Source organism: Peromyscus maniculatus, chromosome 8 (genome assembly GCF_049852395.1).
Source record: "Peromyscus maniculatus bairdii isolate BWxNUB_F1_BW_parent chromosome 8, HU_Pman_BW_mat_3.1, whole genome shotgun sequence".
In the NCBI taxonomy this organism is placed as follows: Eukaryota; Metazoa; Chordata; class Mammalia; order Rodentia; family Cricetidae; genus Peromyscus; species Peromyscus maniculatus.
This window is the reverse complement of record NC_134859.1, coordinates 15,482,938-15,504,817: the sequence shown is the minus strand read 5'-3', so window position 1 is coordinate 15,504,817 and position 21,880 is coordinate 15,482,938. Positions and strand designations below refer to the sequence as shown.

General features: G+C 44.8%; 1 protein-coding gene across 6 annotated transcripts in view; it reads left to right on the top strand.

Moving 5' to 3' along the window:
* Fbxw11 (F-box and WD repeat domain containing 11) overlaps positions 1 to 21,880 on the top strand; it is a 106,189-nt gene that overhangs the window by 71,660 nt on the left and 12,649 nt on the right. For all 6 annotated transcript variants that reach the window (XM_015997605.3, XM_006978879.4, XM_006978878.4 and 3 more), the window contains 5 exons: positions 1,353 to 1,578; positions 10,483 to 10,669; positions 12,164 to 12,254; positions 20,363 to 20,500; positions 21,620 to 21,738. In XM_015997605.3, coding sequence (XP_015853091.3) covers positions 1,353 to 1,578; positions 10,483 to 10,669; positions 12,164 to 12,254; positions 20,363 to 20,500; positions 21,620 to 21,738 — 761 coding nt within the window. The remainder of the gene's footprint in view (positions 1 to 1,352; positions 1,579 to 10,482; positions 10,670 to 12,163; positions 12,255 to 20,362; positions 20,501 to 21,619; positions 21,739 to 21,880) is intronic.

The window sequence follows — 21,880 nt, the reverse complement described above, 5'->3', positions numbered from 1 at the left end:
GGTTTCAATTACAAGTTTTAAATTAGTTAATTTAATTAATTAACAGGCTCATTTTATAGTACAAGTAAGGAGGCCACAGGACAACTTTCTGGAGTCTGATCTCTTTCTGCTGTGTGGGTTCCTGAGATCAAACTCAGGCTGAGCTATCTCATTGGCCATCAGATTAGATGATGGTGCTCTACAGGGAAAGGTAGACCGAATTGATGAGAAAAGTGTTGCTGTAAGGAGTGCACTGGTCATATAGAAACCATCCAGGGTGAATACCTTTCCCGGGATACAGGAGTTACTTTGGACCATTTTCTGAGAAGTCAGACAAAAGGGATGGAAAGTCTAAACTGTTGGGCCCGCATTTATTAGCCATGGCAGCCAGTATGGAGGGAGGGGTCAGCTCTCAAGAGAAAGTGGAGTGTTCCAGATGGACTTACTCTCAGAACCCTCTTCTGTTGAGATAGACTGGGCTCTCAGTGTGTTCCTTAAGTGCAGTCTGTCTAATGGACTCTGCAGCACCCGGGAACTTGTTAGCAATACAGATTCAGGCTCTCATCCAGACAGACAGAATCCGAGTCTGTGGTAATAGGCTCGAAGCTACTCTAATGCTTGCTCAGGTGTGAGAACCATTACTATTGATGTACAGTAGTAGCCCAAACTGCTCCAGTTGTAATCGGACATGGTGCCTGTGATCAGCTACGGTCTAAAAATATTAAAGGAAACATCTCAGAAGTGTAGTGGGGGAGAGTGTATGTGCATATTCACATAACATTAGAGTATTTTGTTTGAAGTGTTCTATTGTCAATAGTCTCTTACTATGTATAACTTATAAGCTCAGCTTTATCATAAGTATGTATATAAGTATAGGTAGAAACATGTAGCGTTTAGTATTATCCATGGGTCTAGGCATCTAGCTGAGATCTTGGAGCCTATCTTGAGAATATAAGAGAGATATTAGCTTTTAATTTTGAGGAAGTGAGACAGACTGCTACTAGCCAACCCGATTTCAGCTTGTCAAGTTGGGCAGTTAGTTCCTCTAAGATAATCGCCTCCAAAATGAGTTACCTGATAATGATTGGGGGGGGGGGTTTGCAGTAAACAGTGGGGAATGATGAGCTCAGTCTCCAGTCGGCTTTGGAAACAGCTACAACTTCAGCAATGACTGTGCTCATTAATCTGAGGATATGCATAGGCCCTGAATACATTTTAACTATGTAATGAATGAATGAATGAACAAAGAAATGAATTTGGTTTAGGTTAAAACTGGCATTTTAAGGTTAAATTCATAGGACAAAAGGTATTTCTAGTGAAACTGATTAAATGCCTTTCAAGCTAATTATTGTTTCTTTATTTTTCCAAAACAGATAAGTAACGGAACGTCATCTGTGATTGTCTCCAGAAAGAGGCCGTCAGAGGGGAACTACCAGAAAGAAAAGGACTTGTGCATTAAGTACTTTGACCAGTGGTCTGAATCAGATCAGGTGGAATTTGTGGAGCATCTTATCTCACGAATGTGTCATTATCAGCATGGACATATTAACTCTTACCTGAAGCCCATGTTGCAGCGGGACTTTATCACCGCCTTACCAGGTAACCGGGCTCGTCCTGACAGTTCCTGGGGAGAGCTGAGTGGATGTCTGTGACTGCACTGTGAGCCATCATTTCTTGCGACATCCATTGTATTTGTAGTTAGATTTTAATCCTTCTTCAAGTGCCATAGTAAAATACAGTAGATATGCTTTTAAGAAATGCAGGCTATTCCTGTGGTTGATCGTGTGGTGTGTCGATCAGTGCTGGTACTGCTTTTAGTTGCCTTTCGTTCTTAAAGATACATGTTTTTATTTTAATATACATACGGTCTATACTTACTTTTACGTGTAATTTTAAAAAATGTATGGAGCTGGGCATAGTAGCTCATGCCTGCTTTCCTGACACCCATCAGCCTAAGATAGGAGGATTATTTCATGGCCAGCTAGGGAGAGGCATACAGAAGACATACAGGTGCACATGCACATCTATTTTTCCTTAAGTCTGTACTTTGGCAAGCCTGGAGTTGAGGTTATTCACTTGTATCTGAAGGGATAATTTAGGAAAGGGCCAAGAAACTGAAAAAATAATGGTAGTGTGTCCTTCTCCCCTCCCTCCCTCCCTCCCCTTTCCCTCCCCTTTCCCTCCCCTTTCTCCTTCCTTCCTTCCTTCCTTCCTTCCTTCCTTCCTTCCTTCCTTCCTTCCTTCCTTCCTTCCTTCCTTCCTTCCTTCCTCCCTCCCTCCCTCCCTCCCTCCTTCCTTCCTTCCTTCCTTCCTTCCGTTTTTCAAGACAGGGTTTCTCTCTTGCTTTGGATCCTGTCCTGAAACTCGATTTGTAGACTAGGCTGGCCTTGAACTCACAGAGATCCACCTGTCTCTGCCTCCTGAGTGCTGAGATTAAAAGTGTGCGCCACCACTGTCCAGCTTCTTTTTCTTTTTTGTTTCTATTTACTTATTTTATTTTATGTGTATGAGTGTTGTATACATGTATATCTGTTAACCACGTGTGCGTCTCGTGCCCATGGAGGTCAGAAGAGTGTTGGGTCCCTGGAACTGGAGTTAGGGGTGGTTGTGAGCAGCAGTGTGGGTGCTGGAGTGACTGAGAAGCTGCTGATTTCTCTGTGCTCTTCCCGAGTGTGTGTGTTGGTTTTCTACAGTGAGAGTGTAAAGACCATCTGAGAGTTAGCGGAGAAAGGCTTGACTTTGCTGTTCCCTTGATGCCAGAGTACCGTCCTGTCTTCCCTCAGATGTTTTCCGTTCGTGTCTCTAGAAAAGCAAATCGGAACCTTTTCCATCCAGAATTCGAACATTCAGTTGCTTAGTTCAATTTCTCATTAGGCGGATTAGAATGACAAGGATCAGAAAAATGGAGTAAAATGCCTTTGGGTCACGTGGCTTGTTTGCTATGTGCTGATGTAAAATGATGGCGGGCAGGCATTGGTTCAAAGTAAGCACAAAGGATAAAATCACTCAGAGTTAAGATTCCTCTGGGAAAATCCTTAATTTAGCCTGAGTATGAAGTAAATGGATCATAACTGTCTTAGTTTACTATCTATTGCTGTGATCAAGCACCGTGATCAGAAGCAACTTGGAAAGGAAAGGGTTGATTTCAGCTTACAGTTGTTGCAGCTTACAGTCCTCCATTGAGGGAAGCCAGGGCAGGACCTGAAGCAGAGAGACCACGAGGGAATGCTGCTATCTGGCCTGCTCTCTCTCATGGCATGCTGTTTGCTTTCTTATAACTCTAGCCTGTGCCCGGTTGACAAAAAAACAAAACAAAGCAAAAAAAAAAAAAAAAAAAAAAAAAAAAAAAAAACAACCCAAACTAACCAGGACAGTAACTCAATTCATAAAATTCACTTTTAATTATGGAGCGAGAGGAGGGGCCTTTCATTGTGTGAGAGAGAAGGGTATAGGTGAAGGGATTCTTGTGTGTAACTCCTGTACCTAGCACAGCACTCCAGAGCCTTGGCCTTTGAGCTGCTCCAGGAAGGGTCAGGGATGTCTTTCAAGTTGATGATTGTGTTGTTCCTCATCAGTGACTACTGACTAATGAGGCCAAGCCTCTGTTTTCTCAAGCAAGTCTGTTCATTGTTTGTTTTCGTTTTCTTCCCTCTCCTTGGTTTTCCAGCTGGTTTAGATGTGGCTGATTGCCTCTTATGTTTACAGAGTAGCCACAAGGTGGCACTGTTGAAGTTCCCCTGGTAGTTTGAAGCAACTCCTTCTGGGGAGTGCCCAGCCTTGGAGAAGAGGCAGAACAGATGAACATGTGTTATGTATATAAATATGGTTAGGATAATTGCATACAATTCAGTTTTCATTACAGTGAATTTTAAGGCATTGTCCATATCTCTGTTAAAGTGGAATTTTGTGGTATTGAATGTTATATGAAATGAATGGACTATTGGCTGGGACATGGAAATATTTCTGTTAAAATGCTATTTGTTTTAACAGGATTTTATCTGAACATATATACACACGTCAGTGCATTTCATACATGAGAATCTAATAGCCAGGGACAAGCTGGCCCAGTTGGTTTTGTGTGTGTGACTAGTAGACTTGGATTAGACCTGGCGTTAGTTCTTAGCCCAGACCCGTGCTGTAGAGCATTACAGGAAGACAGGACTGTGGGCGCGTGTGCTGTTCAGTGAGGTGCAGAGCGACTTTGACTCATTTACCTTGAGTTTGAATTTTTACTGTTAAGATTAACAATCACTTTAAACTTTTAATTGTGAAAAACATTAGTTCTAAAAAAATTGTCTATAGTTTTGGCTTTTTAAAAAGCTAACTGTGAACATTGTACCTGTCAGTATAGGAAAAATGGAAAATGTTTGTGGTTTTTGGCTCCTTTTGGTTCAGTGGAAAAAGTGATAATTATGATACGGTTTTCTAAAAATCATGGTAAATGTTTAGTCTGCAATGTCAATTTCTGCAGGCTAAGTTTGTGGTTTGTAAGAACTGTTGTTAAAGGGGAAATTTATACCATTTCAAATAGAGGCAGATTGTACTTCAAAAGGGATGATAAGTCTCGCTGATCAGTTTGGTGAGGTATCTGTGCAATTAAAAATGTTGAAGCACTTAGCTTCCTGACTGTGGTTATTCATCTGTCTAGCCCCAAGGAAGGACAGAAAACCATTATAGATTGTAAATGTGACAGACTAGATCAAAGGTCACAGAGAGGGGCAGGAATGAGCTAAGACTTCGGGGCTGGATGCAGGGCCGAATACCCAGCATCACAGTGGAGAATGTGAGTGTTGGCGTTAGATGGCCTCTAGGCTTCAGACCCAGACTGTGTGTGTGTGTGTGTGTGTGTGTGTGTGTGTGTGTGTGTGTGTGTGTGTGAGAGAGAGAGAGAGAGAGAGAGAGAGAGAGAGAGAGAGAGAGAGAGAGAGAGCGCGTGTGTGCGCGCGCGCGCGCGTGCGTGCGATGTGTCCGGTACCTGGTGGGTGCTCTGTGTAGGTGTTTGCACTGTCATTTGGTTTTCTGGATAGTGTCACGGGAAGCCCTTGGATTTGTGACCTGTGCTTCTTTCCTTTGTAGCCCTTAGAGCCACACACTCCTGGGCTTCGACACACTGCGTGTAGGTGGCTGTCTTGTTTTCAGAGTTTCTAACTTCAGATTCATAACCAGGGCTGTGACTAGGGAACAGGAGCAGCAGGGGTGGGGAGGGGAGGTGTGACTAGGGAACAGGAGCAGCAGGGGTGGGGAGGGGAGGTGTGACTAGGGAACAGGAGCAGCAGGGGTGGGGAGGGGAGGTGTGACTAGGGAACAGGAGCAGCAGGGGTGGGGAGGGGAGGTGTGACTATGGAACAGGAGCAGCAGAGGTGGGGAGGGGAGGTGCAGCTGCTCTTTGAGAGGTTTCTAGAGAACTGGAGGTTGCTGTAGGATCGAAGCAGCTCTGTCAAACTGGCCGTCGTCAAGGGCGTTGAACTGACAGCACACGTTTGAAGTTCCTTTGGATATGGTGGTTTTTACACACTGCACTTTGAGATCAGTACCTTTTAATTGTTTGAGTTTATGCTGACATTTTCCCGGTCTTGTGGGGTGCCTGTAGTCGGCATCAGCTGCATTCTGGGGCAGGCAGTCTCTGTCCTCATGCTGCCCTAGGAAGTGGGGGTGGAGGGCTCACTCAGCACGATAGAGTAATGAGAGCCGGTTACATGGTTTAGGAAAGGACTTAGTTTAACACCCCGAGGCGCTTCATTCAGCCTGGTTAAAAGACAAGAAAGTCTGTGTGACTCCTTTTCCTTGGTGGACTTGAAACCAGCAAGTTGCAAGGTTTGTACGGCTCTTCAGGATGACTACTGAAGAATCTTGTATTTGGGGGCGGGGGTGGGGAGAGGCAACTAAGGATATTTATTGAGTATCTGTTATATCTGGCCCTTTATGTCTCTTACATTATTAGTCCTCCCAATGGACCTTTGAGATTCCTTCCCTGTAAACTGTGGGTTTTAGAGCATTTATCTTGGAGAGTGACTTTGCAGATTATGTGATCTAACTCCCTTCAGCACTTAAGATTGTTCCTATGGTATCAACTAATGATATCCAAAAAGGATAATAGATCTGCTTATGGCCATTCACATAAGCAGTTGGCTGAAACAAAATGTAGCCGGCTTATGTGGTTTACCAGCTCTTGCATTTTCTGTAAGACTAAAGCATGCCGCCTCCTGTGAGAATGATGGGAATTTATAGTAACCAAAGGAAAGGAACCTAGCCATAGGTGTCACCAGGACGCTGTTTAAATGAGCCGATGGCATTTGAAAGAGGAAATATGGAAGCGATTTGCGTATGCAAAAACTTACTGGTGGTTTAATTGTGAGGACTCAATGAGGAGGAAAGGTCCAAGACTACATAGGTGCCCTTGCTATAAACCAATAGTCTCCAAATGGTCAGAATTAGGTGGCACTTCGAGGAGTATGGATCCCTAGGCTGCCTTCTCCAGTGGTTGATTGAGTAGAAAGTTTGAAGGATCTGTTTTTGTTACTGTGCTTTTGAAAGTCAGTGACCCTAATTGATTCTAACGCAACACATGGCTTTAGCATCTCGTGGTTGCAGGCTCTGGCTTGTTAGTAAACTGGAAGTTGGTGCTGTTATCCTGGTTCTTCACAAGTGATGGGAACTGTGCCATTGAGACCTGGAAAGACAGCTTTCTTTCTAATGCATGCTCGCCTTGCTGTCCATTTCATCTTTTCCAGAATAGGGGTATTAAAAGGGGATGGGTTAGGGCATGCTTAAGACCACTTAGGAGTGTCTAGTTAGTGATGTGGAAGTCATGGGAGGCATGTAAAGTGGACTGTTGATATCCTGTGTAGGAGCTAGAAGAGGAAGTCCAGTGAGCCCCCAGAATTAGAGAAATCCAAAGAAGACCTACATGTGTTACCTTAGGGCTAGAGAAATGTGATTAAGCATGACTTTAATGTGATTATAGTTGGGATAAGCTGAGAGATTCTGAAATTGAAAACGGTAGTCTTAGCTGTGGTGTGGAAAGAGGGGTATGCCTGTGACTACACAGAGAAGATGCAGGAGAGGGGAGCAGGAACACGCGGTTCACAGGTGTCTGAACTTTGCGGAATGGTATCAAGAATACTGAGCTCCACATCGTGTCAGGTTATCCAGAGAGAGAGTTGAAGATAAAGTATCCCACCATCTGGAGGGAAGTTACAGTGGATGAGGGGGTACTGTGCTTACTTGAAGTCGATGGCATAACGGGACTAGAAAAAGCTCTGTTTTCACTTTTGTTTACCTTAAGTTCTTTTCCGTCCCTAAGAATAATGCACTCAAGTAATAAAGGAAAGAACAATTGTGACCAAGCAAAACATGAATATATTTAGAAATCCTGCACACAAGTTTGTGGGCGGTGATGGAGCTGAGGACTGATGTTCCGAACTGCGGAGGTGTGAGAAGAAGGGACTGAGTATTTCCATGCAGCTGGGCTCCAGAGTCGCGCCTGATGGGGCCCAGAAGATACTGTGGAACAGGTCTCCGGGGTTGAAGTGCTGGGCAAGTGTTTGTAGGATGTCAACTGTTACATTGGCTGCTACTCTTTAGCACATCTTACTTTAAAAAGTTCATTGGCGCTGGGTGGTGGTGGTGCACGCCTTTAATCCCTACACTCGGGAAGCAGAGGCAGGCGGATCTCTGTGAGTTCGAGGCCAGCCTGGGCTACAGAGTGAGATCCAGGACAGGCTCCAAAACTACACAGAGAAACCCTGTCTCAAAAAACAAACAAACAAAAAAATCCATTGGCACCTGAAAAGATTAGGGAGGGTGTGTAAGCTTCAAAGGGTGAATACAGGATGGGAAAGATCTCTTGGATATGGGTTTAGAGCTGACAGTTGGTGTGTGTGTGTGTGTGTGTGTGTGTGTGTGTGTGTGTGTGTGTGTGTGGTCATTTTTCTCCACTGAGAATGGGTTGTATATGTTAAGGAGGGACCCAAAGCAACTGGTGCCAACCTGCAAAGGAAAGGCTGCAAACCTAGTAAGTACCAGCCAGCCAGTGAGCAAGCAGTCCAATCACCTGGTTCCTCTTCTGCCTGCTTTTACCTGAGTGAAGGTCAGAAGAACGGTCTGAAGATGGCAGTGTCGCCTGAGGACTGAATTGACACATTTGGACTAGATATGTTTAGATGACGGAGAGAGCTGGTGGCTGAGTGTCAGGACCCTTGAGTATTACCGAATTCATCAGTAATAGCCTGCAGGGGAAAAGCTACTGCCCTGGGTGCTGTCCTTGGTTCTGACCCATTTCATAGGTTTGTTCTCAGAAAGACAATCGAATCTGCTCATTATGCAGGTCTGCCGAAGAATAATACTCCCATTTCTGGATGCTAGAAACCCAAATTCTAGAGACTGAAGTGGCTGGGCCCTATGGAACTTTGGGAGCTGGATTATAGTGAAGCTCAACATAAAGCGCTGCCACCCCCTCCCACCAGTGGTCAAATGCAGAGTTAAGGGGAATTGTTTGAATGGCAACTGGGGAGAAGGGCGTAAGATTTTAACTTGCTGTTTTACTTCTTTCTAATAGGATTTATTGTTTTAATAGATATTCATAATCTAGACTACTTCAGCATCTGCGACAGCAATAGAGAACATTGGGTATTACAAAGCTAAGTACTTTGAGGTGCTACATGTCAGAAAATCTGGGACATGAATTTTATTCTGTACCTGCCTATAAGACTCTCACTAAACTAAACTCATACATATTCTAGGAACATTTTCAGATATCTCTGATACCTTAAATTTTCATATGTATTTTTACATGTGACTAAATCTAGAATAATTTAATAAGAATTATTTAAATTGCCAAGTGTACTTATTTACATCAAAGTATGCATACTGTTACAGCTCAAACTACCACTAAATAGAAGTGGTATATAAGAAAAAAAAAGATTTTTAACCCTGCAGCCACCTCAGGAATCTGTTGTGATATGGCCATTGGGGAAGGAGGTCAGTCTTTGATGACACCATTACTCTAAGGGAATTCAAGTAGACAGGATAGCAGTGGTGCCATGTAGCTTTGATTATCAGGGTGGAGCGTGGGTCTTAGATCTAGTCCAGAATAGAATTATTATATGAAGGGCTTCAAAATTCCTTGTCATCCTGAGACATGCAGGCAACCTCAGTTTGTAAAGCAAACCTTCCCCCTCCTCCTTCCTCCAACTGAAATATCAGGCATGGGCCACCACCACATCTGGCCTGGAAAGAATCCCTTATGTATCACCTTGTGTTTGTTACTTTGGGAATTGAGGCAATGGAAGACCAGTGCTCACCTGCCCCTGGCTGTTAACACTAAGCTTAGTGCTGCTGAGCTTGAAAAAGAGAACATCACCCCCAGGGATGCTGTCTTACTTGGAAATCTTTTCATCAGCCGGCTTTCAGGTATTGTGCCAAAGGGCGAACGCTGCCGCCGCCAGCATTCAATAGGAAACCAAGGCACAAGGATGTTTCAGGGTTTGGTTTGTGTCGGCACAGTGTACACATAGTACACAGTGAACTTAGGACATGGAATTCGAATGTTCCAGGCTCGGGGATGAGTTGTACTTCCTATAGCTCCAGAGGATACAAGAAGGAATATAACAGGTGGTAACAGTGCTCCGCACAGTGATCTCCATGGTAAAGCCTGGATCTTGCATGAATCTCTTTGCAAGGACCCTTGTATTGTGCGAGTTTATCTTACTTATATTTTTGGTGTGTGTGTGCGTGCGTGCGTGCGTGCGTGCGTGCGTGCGTGCGTGCGTGTGTGTGTGTGTGTCACAGCACTCCTGTGGTGGTCAGAGGACAACTTTTGGGAGTTGGTTTTCTCCTGTTGTGGGTTCTTCAGGTCAGCAGACTCAGTGGACTCTTGTGGCTCACCCTTCTGTGTCTTGTTTAGCTCAGTCCAAAATCCTAAAGTGAGTAAGCACATGGCTGTTGTTTTGAGGGCTCTTTCCCATCTGCTCAGAACAGGAAGTAGTTGTCCATCAGAGGGAGATGAGAAGATGATGTGAGCAGTTGTTTTCGTCCACTGCCTGAACAAATGGGCCAGCCTCACCCTTTGGTCCCTGGAGCTATCAAGGATTCACAGTGGAGTGTGGTTTATTGTAATAGACAGTGACTATAAGCAACAAGCACAGGTTTTGAAGCAAGACATCTTGACTTCCTGTCGTGGCTTCAGAGCACAGCCTGAGAGTTTTCCTTTTGTGCCTCAGCTGTAACTTTGGAGAAGCATTGGCTTGTGAGGCTTTGGCAGGAAAATGGGGAAGAAAGGAAGAAAGAGTCTCACCGTGTCGAGAAAGACAGAGCTGTCCCAGGGCAGCTGCTACACTAAGAGCAGCTGCTGTCGGCTGCACCTGTTGACAAGCTTGTCCATGCCTTGCTCCTGGCTGTTTGACCTGCCTCCCGCCTCAGGGTTTACTCATTCTTACTTGAAGGGAAGGGCTGCTCTGTGTCCTCTGCCCTACCCATTCTTTTCATTGCTTTTCTGTTTTGTAGAGCAAGGCTTAGATCACATAGCAGAAAACATTCTTTCCTACCTGGATGCCAGGTCTCTGTGTGCAGCAGAGCTGGTGTGTAAAGAATGGCAGCGAGTGATCTCAGAAGGCATGCTTTGGAAGAAGCTGATTGAGAGGATGGTGCGCACTGACCCTCTCTGGAAGGGCCTCTCAGAGAGAAGAGGGTGGTAAGTATGGGTGCTTGGTTGGAAAAAATTCCCTTGGTGGACAGTCAGCTCGATTACTCAAGGCAATTCTGTTTGTGAATGTGTCGGTCTACTTAAACAAGGAGGAAAATGACTAGTCAAGAGAATTAAAAGCTGTTAGAATTCCCCCTTCTGACATGTATGCATTTGTTATTATAAAGTTTTGAATACCTCAGATGGGTGAGTCATTCATCTTTTTAAAGCTGTGAAATTACACTTTTTCAAAACTTAGGCAATGATCCCATCACAAAAAGATAAGAAAAAAAAAAGTGAGAGTTGGAGCCGGAGAGATGGCTCAGTGGTTGAGAACACTCACTGCCCATGCAGAGGACCTGGGTTCAACTCCCAGCACCTACTTGGCAGCTCACAACTGTCTGGTGCTCCATTTCCAGAGGATCTGATACCCTCTTCTGGCCTCCATGGGCACCAGGCACACGTGTGGTGCACAGACATACGTGCAACCAAAACCCCCATACATGAAACTGTTTTTAAAGGAAAATATGAGAGTCAAGTAATGTTATTTGCTGTAATTGCTGGGGATTAAACCTGGGGCTCATTCATGGTAGGCAGCTGCTCTACCACTGAGCTGTACCACCAGCCTGAGTCGTGTCATTTCACTATTTATTATTTCACTGCTCCTGGGGAAGAATGGAAATACAGCCATAGGTGTTTCCAAGAAAGCCTGTGAGCTTCAATACAGCTGATAGTTCTGTATATTGTCAGTGCCCTGGCTCCGTCAGCGCAGAGAAGGAGCTGCAGACAGGCACAGGACTGAGAAGAGTGGGGGTGGGGGGGTGGGGAGTTGCATTTTCTTTATGGGAGGAAGTTTAATGTGGACTAGGACTTCTCCTGAGCTTCATCAGCACTTACTGTGCACGTGGGTGCAGCAGCACACGGGGAAGAGAGAGCACGCAGAGCTAAGTTTTAGGACCGAGGAAAGACTGAATGTGGCTAACGGGCATGAGCAGTGCCAAAGGATAGCAGGCTGACGGTGTCCTTGATCTGACTTCGGCATGGAGTTTTCGTTTTTTTATAGTAGATAAGAGCACAAAAATATATTTGATAGTGAAAGTGTAAAATCCAGTGTGAAGGTCCACAGCTTCAGAATGCCTATTGTAATTTTTTAAAAGCTCATTAAGATGTATGTATAGACTTTGCAACTAGTTAATTTCAGTGTGTCCTGTTTTTTATTTGCAAGATTTTACTAATAAAATTTATAAGCGGGGGAGGGGGACAGCCTAGAACGAAAGCTTAATTATTTGTGTGACGGTACTCAGAAAACAAAAGACCAGCATCATGCCAGAACTAAATTGTCTCTACCATGGAAACTGCAGTTTGTCAGAAATCCTGCTTTTGAACTGTTAACATTCAGTGCAAGGAAAGACATGAAACATGGGGTTGTCCTTGTAAGTATGCTTAAATAAAATCTGCTCTTTTATGTGCACAAATGTAACATCTGTTTGTTTTCATTGCCAGGGATCAGTACCTGTTTAAAAACAGACCTACAGATGGCCCTCCCAATTCATTTTATAGATCACTATACCCAAAGATTATCCAGGACATAGAGGTAACTGTTTCACTTAATTGTTTTTGCACCCTTTGGGGTCTTGTTCTCAACTTTTTATATTGTTTTAAAGGTCCTTTTGTTCTAAACTCATGGAACTCATATTTTTTTTAAAAGTTGAGCCTTGGAAATAAATGTTACAGTGTGTAATCTGTGGCTCTTCTTCAGAGCTGATCATGCCTTTTTATAGAAATACAACTTTTCAAAAACATGAAATGCTTCTCTGAGGCTGCCAGTTAATTAAAACCTTAATCCGGGATAAACTGTATCTAATTGACAAGTTGTCCGCACTCCTCCCAGGCCCACTGCTGACGTGAACTCACTGTTATGTTGAGCCGTCCTCGTAGACGGCGTGCTTGCAGTCGCTCTCAGAGTCGTGCATGGGTTTTCATAAAGACGCCTCAGACTGTTGTGAGCAGTGTGAGGGGGCCTTGTCAGGCAGGCTGTGCTTTGGGGCCGCTGTGGAGTTGAGTGTGTGTCAGTGGCCAGCGGAGATCTGTGCACGTGGTGAGGAGAGACATTAGCGGGGTCTGACACTGTTGGCGTGCTCCAGGTCCGTTTTATTCCTTAGCCCTTTCCCTTGAACCAGGAAGGACATGCACAGGCAGTTCTCATTACTCTTTCACATGTGTTCTCCCTGTTCTTGGTTACTTCACCGTTTCCTCTTTGGTAGAAAAGTTTAGCTTTTATCGGGCAGTGCCGCATCTCCCATAAAGTTACAGCTGGTCTCCAAAATGTGAAGTAATCCTCTCCCCCAGGTGATGAACATAAAAATTATTGTGCCAAAGTTAGTTAATGGAGAAGCATGTGCCTTTGTAGAGTTCATCCTCTGCCCCTTCTCAGGCAGATGTGAACCAATGGATCCATCCCATTAATGGTGCATCTGCATGTGACAGGATATCATCATTTAAAAGAGAAACTTTTGTCTGAAGTGCATGCTCTCTAAAATGACCAAAAAACTAACCTTTTAGGGAGGGCTCAGTAATTTAAAGCCACTGCCAGATAAAGTTTAGGAATTAATTGACCTATTGTTCCAAACGTGGACTAATGTCCTGCAGTGCTCAGCGGACTGCCATCATAGGTTAGTGTTTTTGCATTTCAGGAGGGAAGGGCTGCTCAGGGTAGGTGTACCAGACATCTCGGAAATGCCTTTCTGCTCTTTGGTGGTGGTGGTGGGGGGAGGCTGTTGATAGAAGAAACTCTCCAACTTTTCTTGAGTGGTCCCAAGAAGGCATTCCTTCTGAGGGGATGCTGTTTAAAGCCGGTTATTAACAAACAGACTCCAGAGAACCTTTATCAGATTGAGGTTTGGTGATGGAGATTATTTTATTTAGTTGCCACGACTACCGTTATAATTGACAGCATGACAGCAGTTACCACCCCATTTCCTCAGACTGAAATCATACTTTAGAGCTAACAGAGAAGGCAGATGTGATGGGAAATGGAGCCATTGAGGAAACACTGTTTGACACAAAACCTCTGCATCATGGTGGTCTTCCCAGTGGTTCTTAAAGTGTGGTTTAGGAAAACCCACTGCCCAGCCACAAGAGTCTCCTCCAGATTTTTGTGGCTAAATTTCTTAGTATGAAGGATGACGCTTATACTTTGGTGTACTCACTAATAGTAATAGTGACAGAGGCAGTGTACCACTAATAAGGCACTTACTTTGTTTAGCAGTTTATAGCATATTTTCTCATTAGATAGCCTAGACAGCCTTAAAAGTAGGTCAAGTCTATATTGAAAATGTAAGAAAGAAGGGCTGACAAGGTAAACTCTCCCTGGCTTACAGTGAGTGGTTCAGTCCACAGCCATCCACATACGTTGACACACACGGTAAGTAGGGAGTATTCCCTGGCCCTTCATGTATTTTCCGTCAGGGCAGACATACAGACTCATATATAGAAGGTCTTCCCTCTTGGGATCCATAGATCATAGTGTGAGGCACACGGACGAGCTTGGCCTTGTCCACATGACTGCTGGGAAAGCGTCACCTGCAAGGTGACACCATGATTGTCACCTCTGTAGTCGACCATGACTGTGCTAGGGGATTTACATAGATAATTGGAATAATTTTACAATGCCCAAGCCATATCCCTGTCTGTATAAAGGAACACAGACTGGAAGAAGCTTTAGAACAAGTTACATAGGAGAGGTGGGCTTTTAGCTGAAGTCTGTCTAGCCCTAGGCTCACAGTTAGTTTTTTGCTGTTTCCAAAGTGGAAATTTCAGGAAGTGAAGGAGAAGGGCATGTTTTATTCCTGCAGACTTCCATCTTCCTCTGAGTGTGTGGATACTCAGTTCTCAGTTCCTTGACTGTTGGGTTAGGAATTAAGATGAGGGTCATTGGCCTTGCTTCAGTTCTGTTAGGGAAAAGGTAGTGATGAAAGGTTCTTAAGCACACTGTCCAAAGGTAGGAGATGTCAGGCAAGTGTCACGGCTCCCTCGCCCTCACACAGTCTGTCCTTTCCCCTTCCACTCCACAGATCAGGCACTTCTGGGACAGCACTCTGGTTTCCCCTCTTCTCTATTTTACCAGCTTGCCGACCCCCAAAATACTTCCATTCTCAGCTTGATGAGCACAGAGGAAAAATGTTCCTCTCTGAACTTTGCCTTCCACATCTAGTCACCAGAAATTGGCTATATTTTAAGGAAAAATAGACAACCTGGCTTTGTGTGGCTAGCTCCTGCTGTTGAGAAAATGGGGAAGTGAGAATCAGAGCCTGTGGAGAATAGTTCACATTCTTCCCTTTCTGCAAAGGTTCCCCTCTCCTGGGTGTTCTTGCCACACAGAGGGTTTATGGGGCCTCTAAATTGAGAAGGAACTCATGGTCAACCTGAGGCTTGTCCTGCCAAGAGGCAGTCACACACCCCCCGTCCTTGTCCAGAGTCCATGCCAGTCTGTTTTCAGGGTGGCTCAGGGTGCACTGCAAGGCACTTGGGAAGAATGGTTGGTTGAGCTGAGCCCCCAGAACTGGGGTCCTGACTCCCCATCCCCTCCACCCCGTACTCCAAACGCTTTTGCAGGCAGATGGCGGTCACTCTTACAGTCCAACATGTTAATGCCCTGAACTTGGATTTGTCTTTTCTACCATTTCAGAGTAGTGACTCTTTATATTTACCAGGTAAGTGAGTGGCTTTGGAGCACTCTTCTTGGAGCTGGCCATGGGAAATGACGGTGTGTTGTATCACACCTTTTAATAAACCGCATTTCATTCAGAGAAAGCGGAAAACTTTTTTTGTGGTTTGCAAACTTGATATTAACATTGTCCTGACTAGAAAATGCTGAAACTTGCCCACCCACCCAGTTATGTTTAGGCTTCTAAAAATAATGTTATTCCTCCATACTCAGACATCTGTTTTCACTCTATTGCCAATTTAAATGCCGCTGTATACTCTGTATATCATGGCTACTTTCCCAGTATTTTGAAATTTTGCGCAGGGTAAGGGGATTTTACAAGTTCTCTTAACACATGAAACTCTCTTCTACGGTAGCTGTACCACAGGATGGCTCATGGCATGGCAGGTATTGGAGAGGACACCTGTGTGACCGGCTTTATTGCTGCTGAACTCAGATAATAGCTGAGTTCCATCTGAGGCCTGAGCACCTTGCTGGGGCCACTATGAAATGTAGGCTACCAGCAACAAACAGCAGCCTAGAGCAGCACTATACTTCCTCCAATTTCGGGAGAACCCTCCCTTTTTAATTACAACTGTTTTTGGCAGTGTTCCCCATAGGCTGTGATGAGCACATCACATGTTTTAGTCTTACATGGCCCTTTGTTGTTGGGGAACAGATTCTATTGATCTGCTGCACAGAGGTGGAAGCCAGTGCTCAGTCAGTACCACGGGTCAAGGCTGTCTTTTGATTTGGATCATTTCTACCACCAAGGGCTGCCAGGCTTGAAAGTCTAGTTTTTGTGAAAACCTGGTTGAGAAGAATTAAAAAGAAAGAAGTTGAGGTCGTCAGACATGGTGGCAGTGTTCTGGGTAGGCGTAATCACAAGCAAGTGCTGCTTTCATGTGTGGGTGGCCTGGAGAACTAAGGAGGGGCAGTCTCAGGAGTGCCCTTGGTGGCTACATGGCCGTCAGAGACTTCCTGTCGGGTTCCAGTAAGCTATACTTACCTTGGATTCAGGAACTTAAAAATTGAAAAACTTGCCCTAATGGGGGTCTCCCCAGAGTGACTCATCAAGAGTCTTCTGAGCTTTGCCTGAAAATTTAAAAGTGTCCTAGAAAGTTAGGAACATTGTGAGCATGGAGAAGCTTGACCATACCACAGTTTCCTTTTGACTTAGACAGAAAATAGGGTGTCTGGTGGTGCATGTGTGAAGTCCTGTCCTCCCCAGTGAGGGTTAGGAGTAGATGGGACAGTTCAGCTTCAAGGCTTCACCCAGGTGTTTCAGGAATGGATTCAGCCCTAGGTGACCATGTGGTGTCATCTTGGCTCCTCTCCCTCATCCCTGTCTGTGTCCTCCCTCAGTGTGTTAGATACAGTTCAACATTATAGCCACCTCTTCCCATTCTAGAGAATACCTTGAAGAGTAGTGAGAAAGTGTGTAAGAAGTCCTCTCATTCCTCTGTTTGCATGAAAGGCACTTTTTTCCTTTAAACTCTCATGTGATGTAAATGTGCTTCATTAGTCACTGAACTACAAAGTAAAGCCTGCTTTAGAGTCACACTATTTTATAGCCCAAAGGTAGCTGTGCAGTTTTTTTTAAATCAAGAAATTTTTTATTCACTTCACCCCCCCCCTTCCCTCCTACAAGAAGGTAAGGCCTCCCATGGGGGAGTCAGCAGAGCCTGGTACATTCAGTAGAGGCACGTTCAAGTCCGTCCCGTGTTGTGTCCGTTCCCCCCCCCCCCCAAGACTATGCGAAGCGTCCCACCATAGGTAGTGAGCTCCAAAAAGCCCACTCACGCATTAGGGTAGGATCCTGATCCTACTGCCAGGGGTCCCCTTAAGCAGATCAAGCTACACAACTGTCTCGCTTATGCAGAGGACCTAGTCTAGTCCCGTGGAGACCATGCAGTTTTAAAACAGTGTCTGGTCTACATAGGACATGCTATTTATTCAGTGCTTTGGGTTCAAGTGGAGTCACACATTTCTATCCACTCTTGTGCCTCCATAAGGACGTCACCTGAACATGAGTAACTACCACCCAAAGTTATTGACTAGGCTAGGAGTAGACTCCTTACTAGTATATCTGGCTTCCTAGATCAACATTTCCCTGCAGTAGTTAGCATGCTGAGGTGGCCAGTCATTATCCAAAAATACACTTATTTCTCTAGAAGCTTCTAAACATTTGGGCTTGTTTAAGCTTTTATACTTTGGACTCCTTTAAAAAGTTGCTCATAGAGATGAGTTGAGAGGTGGTTGAGGTCTTGAGATGGTTGTTCAGTCTGGGGGGGGGGAGTGAGTTAGTTTTCCTGGTTTTGACATTTTGCCAGCCACTATAGATAATGCCTGGCCTAGGAAGTCCTGATGGTAGCAGGTGGACACAAGAGCTTTTCTACACTACTGTTGTCTCCGATTATTGAACGAGTGCTGTCCTTCTTTTTAGGACAAGGGTTCTTCTTGCTAAGTACAAGGGTCACACATCTGTGACCTTTGTGATGGACACTTGCCCTTTTAAGTACACATGTATTAATATATGTATTAGTAGCTCCAGTTCTCCATTTCTTTCTCTATAAAAACGTGGGCAGTGGCCAGGAGGTGGTGGCACACGCCTTTAATCCCAGCACTTGGGAGGCAGAGGCAGGCGGATCTCTGTGAGTTCAAGGCTAGCCAGGTCTACAGAGCGAGATCTAGGATAGCAGGGCTGTTATAGAGAAACCTTGTCTTGAAAACAATAAAAATCACCCCCAAAAACCTCCCAACATTTATATATCATTTATTGTTAATGGTCATCTAGAAATGATTTGAAGTATACAGGAAAACGTGCCTAGGTATGTGAAAATACGGCAAGGCAAGAAGGTTGAGAATTGAAGGCCTTGACTACATAGTGAGGAATACCTTTCAAAAAAAATACACAAACAGAAATTATGCTCTTTTACATAGTTATGCTATTTTACAAAAATAGATTTTGGTATCTGTGCTGGATTGTAGATTGTATCCTCCCCTATGGATGGATACCCAGGGACGGCAATGTATAAAAATAGGACAGTGTTAGGAATGGTAGTGCCTGCCCTGAAACATTCAGTGAATGTTAGCATTTTAAAGAGTTCAGAAGAAAGCAATCTTCAAATTAAGAGGAAATGTGGCTTATTGGGTATCAGGAGAACCAGTAATTGGGCCTTTATTGTGAATGAAGGTGAGATTTTATCTTTTTCAGCACAGCAAGCAGTTATGCTTTAGCTACTCAGAAATCGTTTTTTTCAAACTGGACTTGAAGTTGAGTGTGGATGGGTATTATTTCTGTTGTCGGCTGGCTTCAAAGGCTAAGAATCCAGACTGGCTAGACTGAGGAGAGGCTTAGGTCTTTTCATCTTGGGAGTCCCTCCTAGCTGCTCCTTGAGCCTAGGCCTTCTGGTGGACACCCTCTACTTCTTCATTGAACTGGGCCAGGGTCTCAGGCCACGGTGCCTTTGGTGGCCCTCAGGTCCTGCAGCCAGAGTTTGTAGTACTTGTTGGTTGTGGACACTCCCCTGAATTGCTAGTGATGTATTTGTATTCTGTGTTCTCTGCCTAAGGACTATCCTTTAGACCAGTGAATATGTTCCTCTTAGGAACTGCTGATCAGAACGGGTTTGATGTCTAAGTAGTCCAGTTACCGTTTTTTGTGACCTTAGGCAGGTTAAACCGTTTCCTTATTTATAAAAGGAAAACAATGAGAAATACTACCAAGATTATTGGCATTTTTTTTTAGCCAAATAAATTTAGTTCAGAGTGTAGATGTTCCTCAATGTACCATGAGGTTTCAGCTGATAAGCCCATGGTAAGTTGAAAGTAGTGTAGCTTGAAATGAGTTTAACATATTTAAGCTGATTCAGAGACACATTGCACTGTGGGTTCCAGCTGTTCTCCTCTTGTGAGCTAGTGGCAGACTGTGGCTTGCTGCTGACATCCAGCATCCAAGTGATTAGTCAGGGAGAGAAAGGGTCAAAATTCAAAGTACAGTTTCTGTTGAATGTATTGCCTTTGCATTACAAGGCCAAGGGGGGGAAAAAAGCTTAACCATTAAAAGTGAGGATCGTGTGTGTGTGTGTGTGTGTGTGTGTGTGTGTGTGTGTGTGTGTGTGTGTGTGTGTGTGATGTTGGTGTTGGTGTTGAGACAGGCAGGGTCTTGCTGTGTAGCTCAGGCATTGAACTTGTTGACTTGTGCCTCATCTTCCCCAGTTCTGAGATTCCAAGTGTTTCCTCTCACAGCTGGCTCGATGCCTCTAATGCAGCATGCGTCCTGTTGACCTTTGACCCTCAGTTCTGGAATATGCTCATTAAACAGTGCATGACGATGAGAGGATTGGAACCCAGAGCTGAAGTTGTCTGTTTTTATTGTTGTTTTCCTTTGTTTTTTTGAGACAAGGTTTATCTGTATAGCCCTGGCATCCTGGAACTCGCCTCCAACTCCGAGATCCCCCTGCCTCTGCCTTCCAAGTGCTGGGATTAAAGGTGTGCACCACCACCGCCTGGCAGAGTTCCCTTCTCATTTAATGGTTGCAGTCTGGCTGGAGCTTGAGGGTGACAGTTCAGTCAGTTCTCTCTGTGTGGTGTCGGAAGGTCCCGTACCGCAGTCAGACAACTCTTAAGTTTGCTGTGTGGGTCGTGAGCATAGGACTGAGTAATGGGACAGTCTTCTGCCAAGGGTTTTTATTGGCATTAGGGAGTAACTCGGTGAGTTATTTCTTTGTATCTTAGGGGTCAACGATGTTCTTTAAACATACTGAATTCTGTCTAGTCCGTTTCAGATCTAACCCAGATCTCCCTGGAAATCCTGTGACAGCTGTCAGGCAGGCAGGGAGGGTTTCCAAAGAGGCATTGTTGACTAGTGTCTCACTAGGAAAAGAGCAAAATTAGGTGTCCGTGGTGTTCCTCTTCTGGAAGCAACACCAGAATGTGAAACCTAGCAGAGCAGTTCCCTCACAGAAGCCACCTCTCGCCTCCTCCTCCCCCAGACCATAGAATCGAATTGGCGGTGTGGACGACACAACTTGCAGAGGATCCAGTGCCGCTCGGAAAATAGTAAAGGTGTCTACTGTCTGCAGTACGACGACGACAAGATTATCAGTGGCCTCCGGGACAACTCCATCAAGGTGAGCTGCTGGTTCTGTGCGGGGCTGAAGTGCTGGTGTGTGGAGTCTCTGCTGCTCTGCATAGATAGGTTTGTTTCTGTTCTCAGCATCAGTAGCTCTCATGTTGCTGAAAAGCACCAGAAACAGCATTTCCTGGTCTCATCTTACTTCTCCCTGGCTCTGAGCACATTCACATTTGATGTTCTCTGTTTACGATATCCCCTCAGACTCCCTTGTCCTGCCCCCGGAGATCACCCTTTCTTACCCCTGTGCCCAGGAGTCCAGTGGTCTTCCCATCCACCTTCATCCATATACATGAGAAAGAGTTCCCCAACCTCCCCTCTCCTCCCTTCCCCTCCTTGGAAATGAGCAGGTGTCTACGGTGGTGATGGATAACTGCAGTTCATCCAGGGAGTGGGGTATTTTCAGCACTGAAAGGAATTTGCTGTACAAGCCATAGAAAGCCATGGAGAGCTGTAAACGCCTGCTAAGCTAAAGAAGCAATGTTGAAAGGCTGCACGGTCCAGCAGGGTCGGGGTGGCGGTTTGGGAAAGAGAAGCTGTGGAGGTAGTGAAGAAGGGAGGAAACAGCTCAGGGTGTGGAAATGACTATCACTAGTGTTTACTTCCTTTTCATTTTCAGAAACAAGGATCATGTCACCACATAACCAATTTTTGTTTTGTTTCTTAAGTGCTTAACTTGTAATAAAACATTGTCTTTTCTTATTAAGAACTCTTGATAGTTTGTTTGGGGTTTTCAGGAAACAAACACTCCATTTTTTTAAAAAAATTTTGAAACTATCAGGTATGCATTTTGAAACGGACCTAGTAGAGGCTGTCATATTATTTACCAGAGGGTGAGCTGACTCTTCCCCGCTTTTATTAAAACCCCCTTATCGAGCTGCTGCTAAGTGAGTGCAGTAGCTAAGTGTTCCCATTAGCAGAGCTGTGTGTCTGCTCTGTGAGCCGGTTGGTGTTGTCCGAGTTCTGGTTCCTCTTGTTATTCCCTACCCGTTGGATACTCACCTTGCTTCCTGCACCCTGCATGTACTCTGCTGTGATTCAGAGTGCAGGGTACACGAGAACCTTTGTGTAAAATGCAGGCACTAAATTGTTGCTCTGGTTCATCTTGTCTCAATAGATCTGGGATAAAACCAGCCTGGAATGTTTGAAAGTGCTAACAGGACACACGGGCTCTGTCCTCTGCCTCCAGTATGACGAGCGAGTCATTGTAACTGGTTCTTCAGATTCGACAGTGAGGTGAGTGGTCTGGCTTCGTTCTCTGATCTCACGGCCATTCCTGAGGAGACAGAGATGCATACTGTTTTCAGGAATTTTTGCATGCATGCACGTTCATATGTGTGTGTATGTACACATACATTCACACCTGCTGCTCTGTACA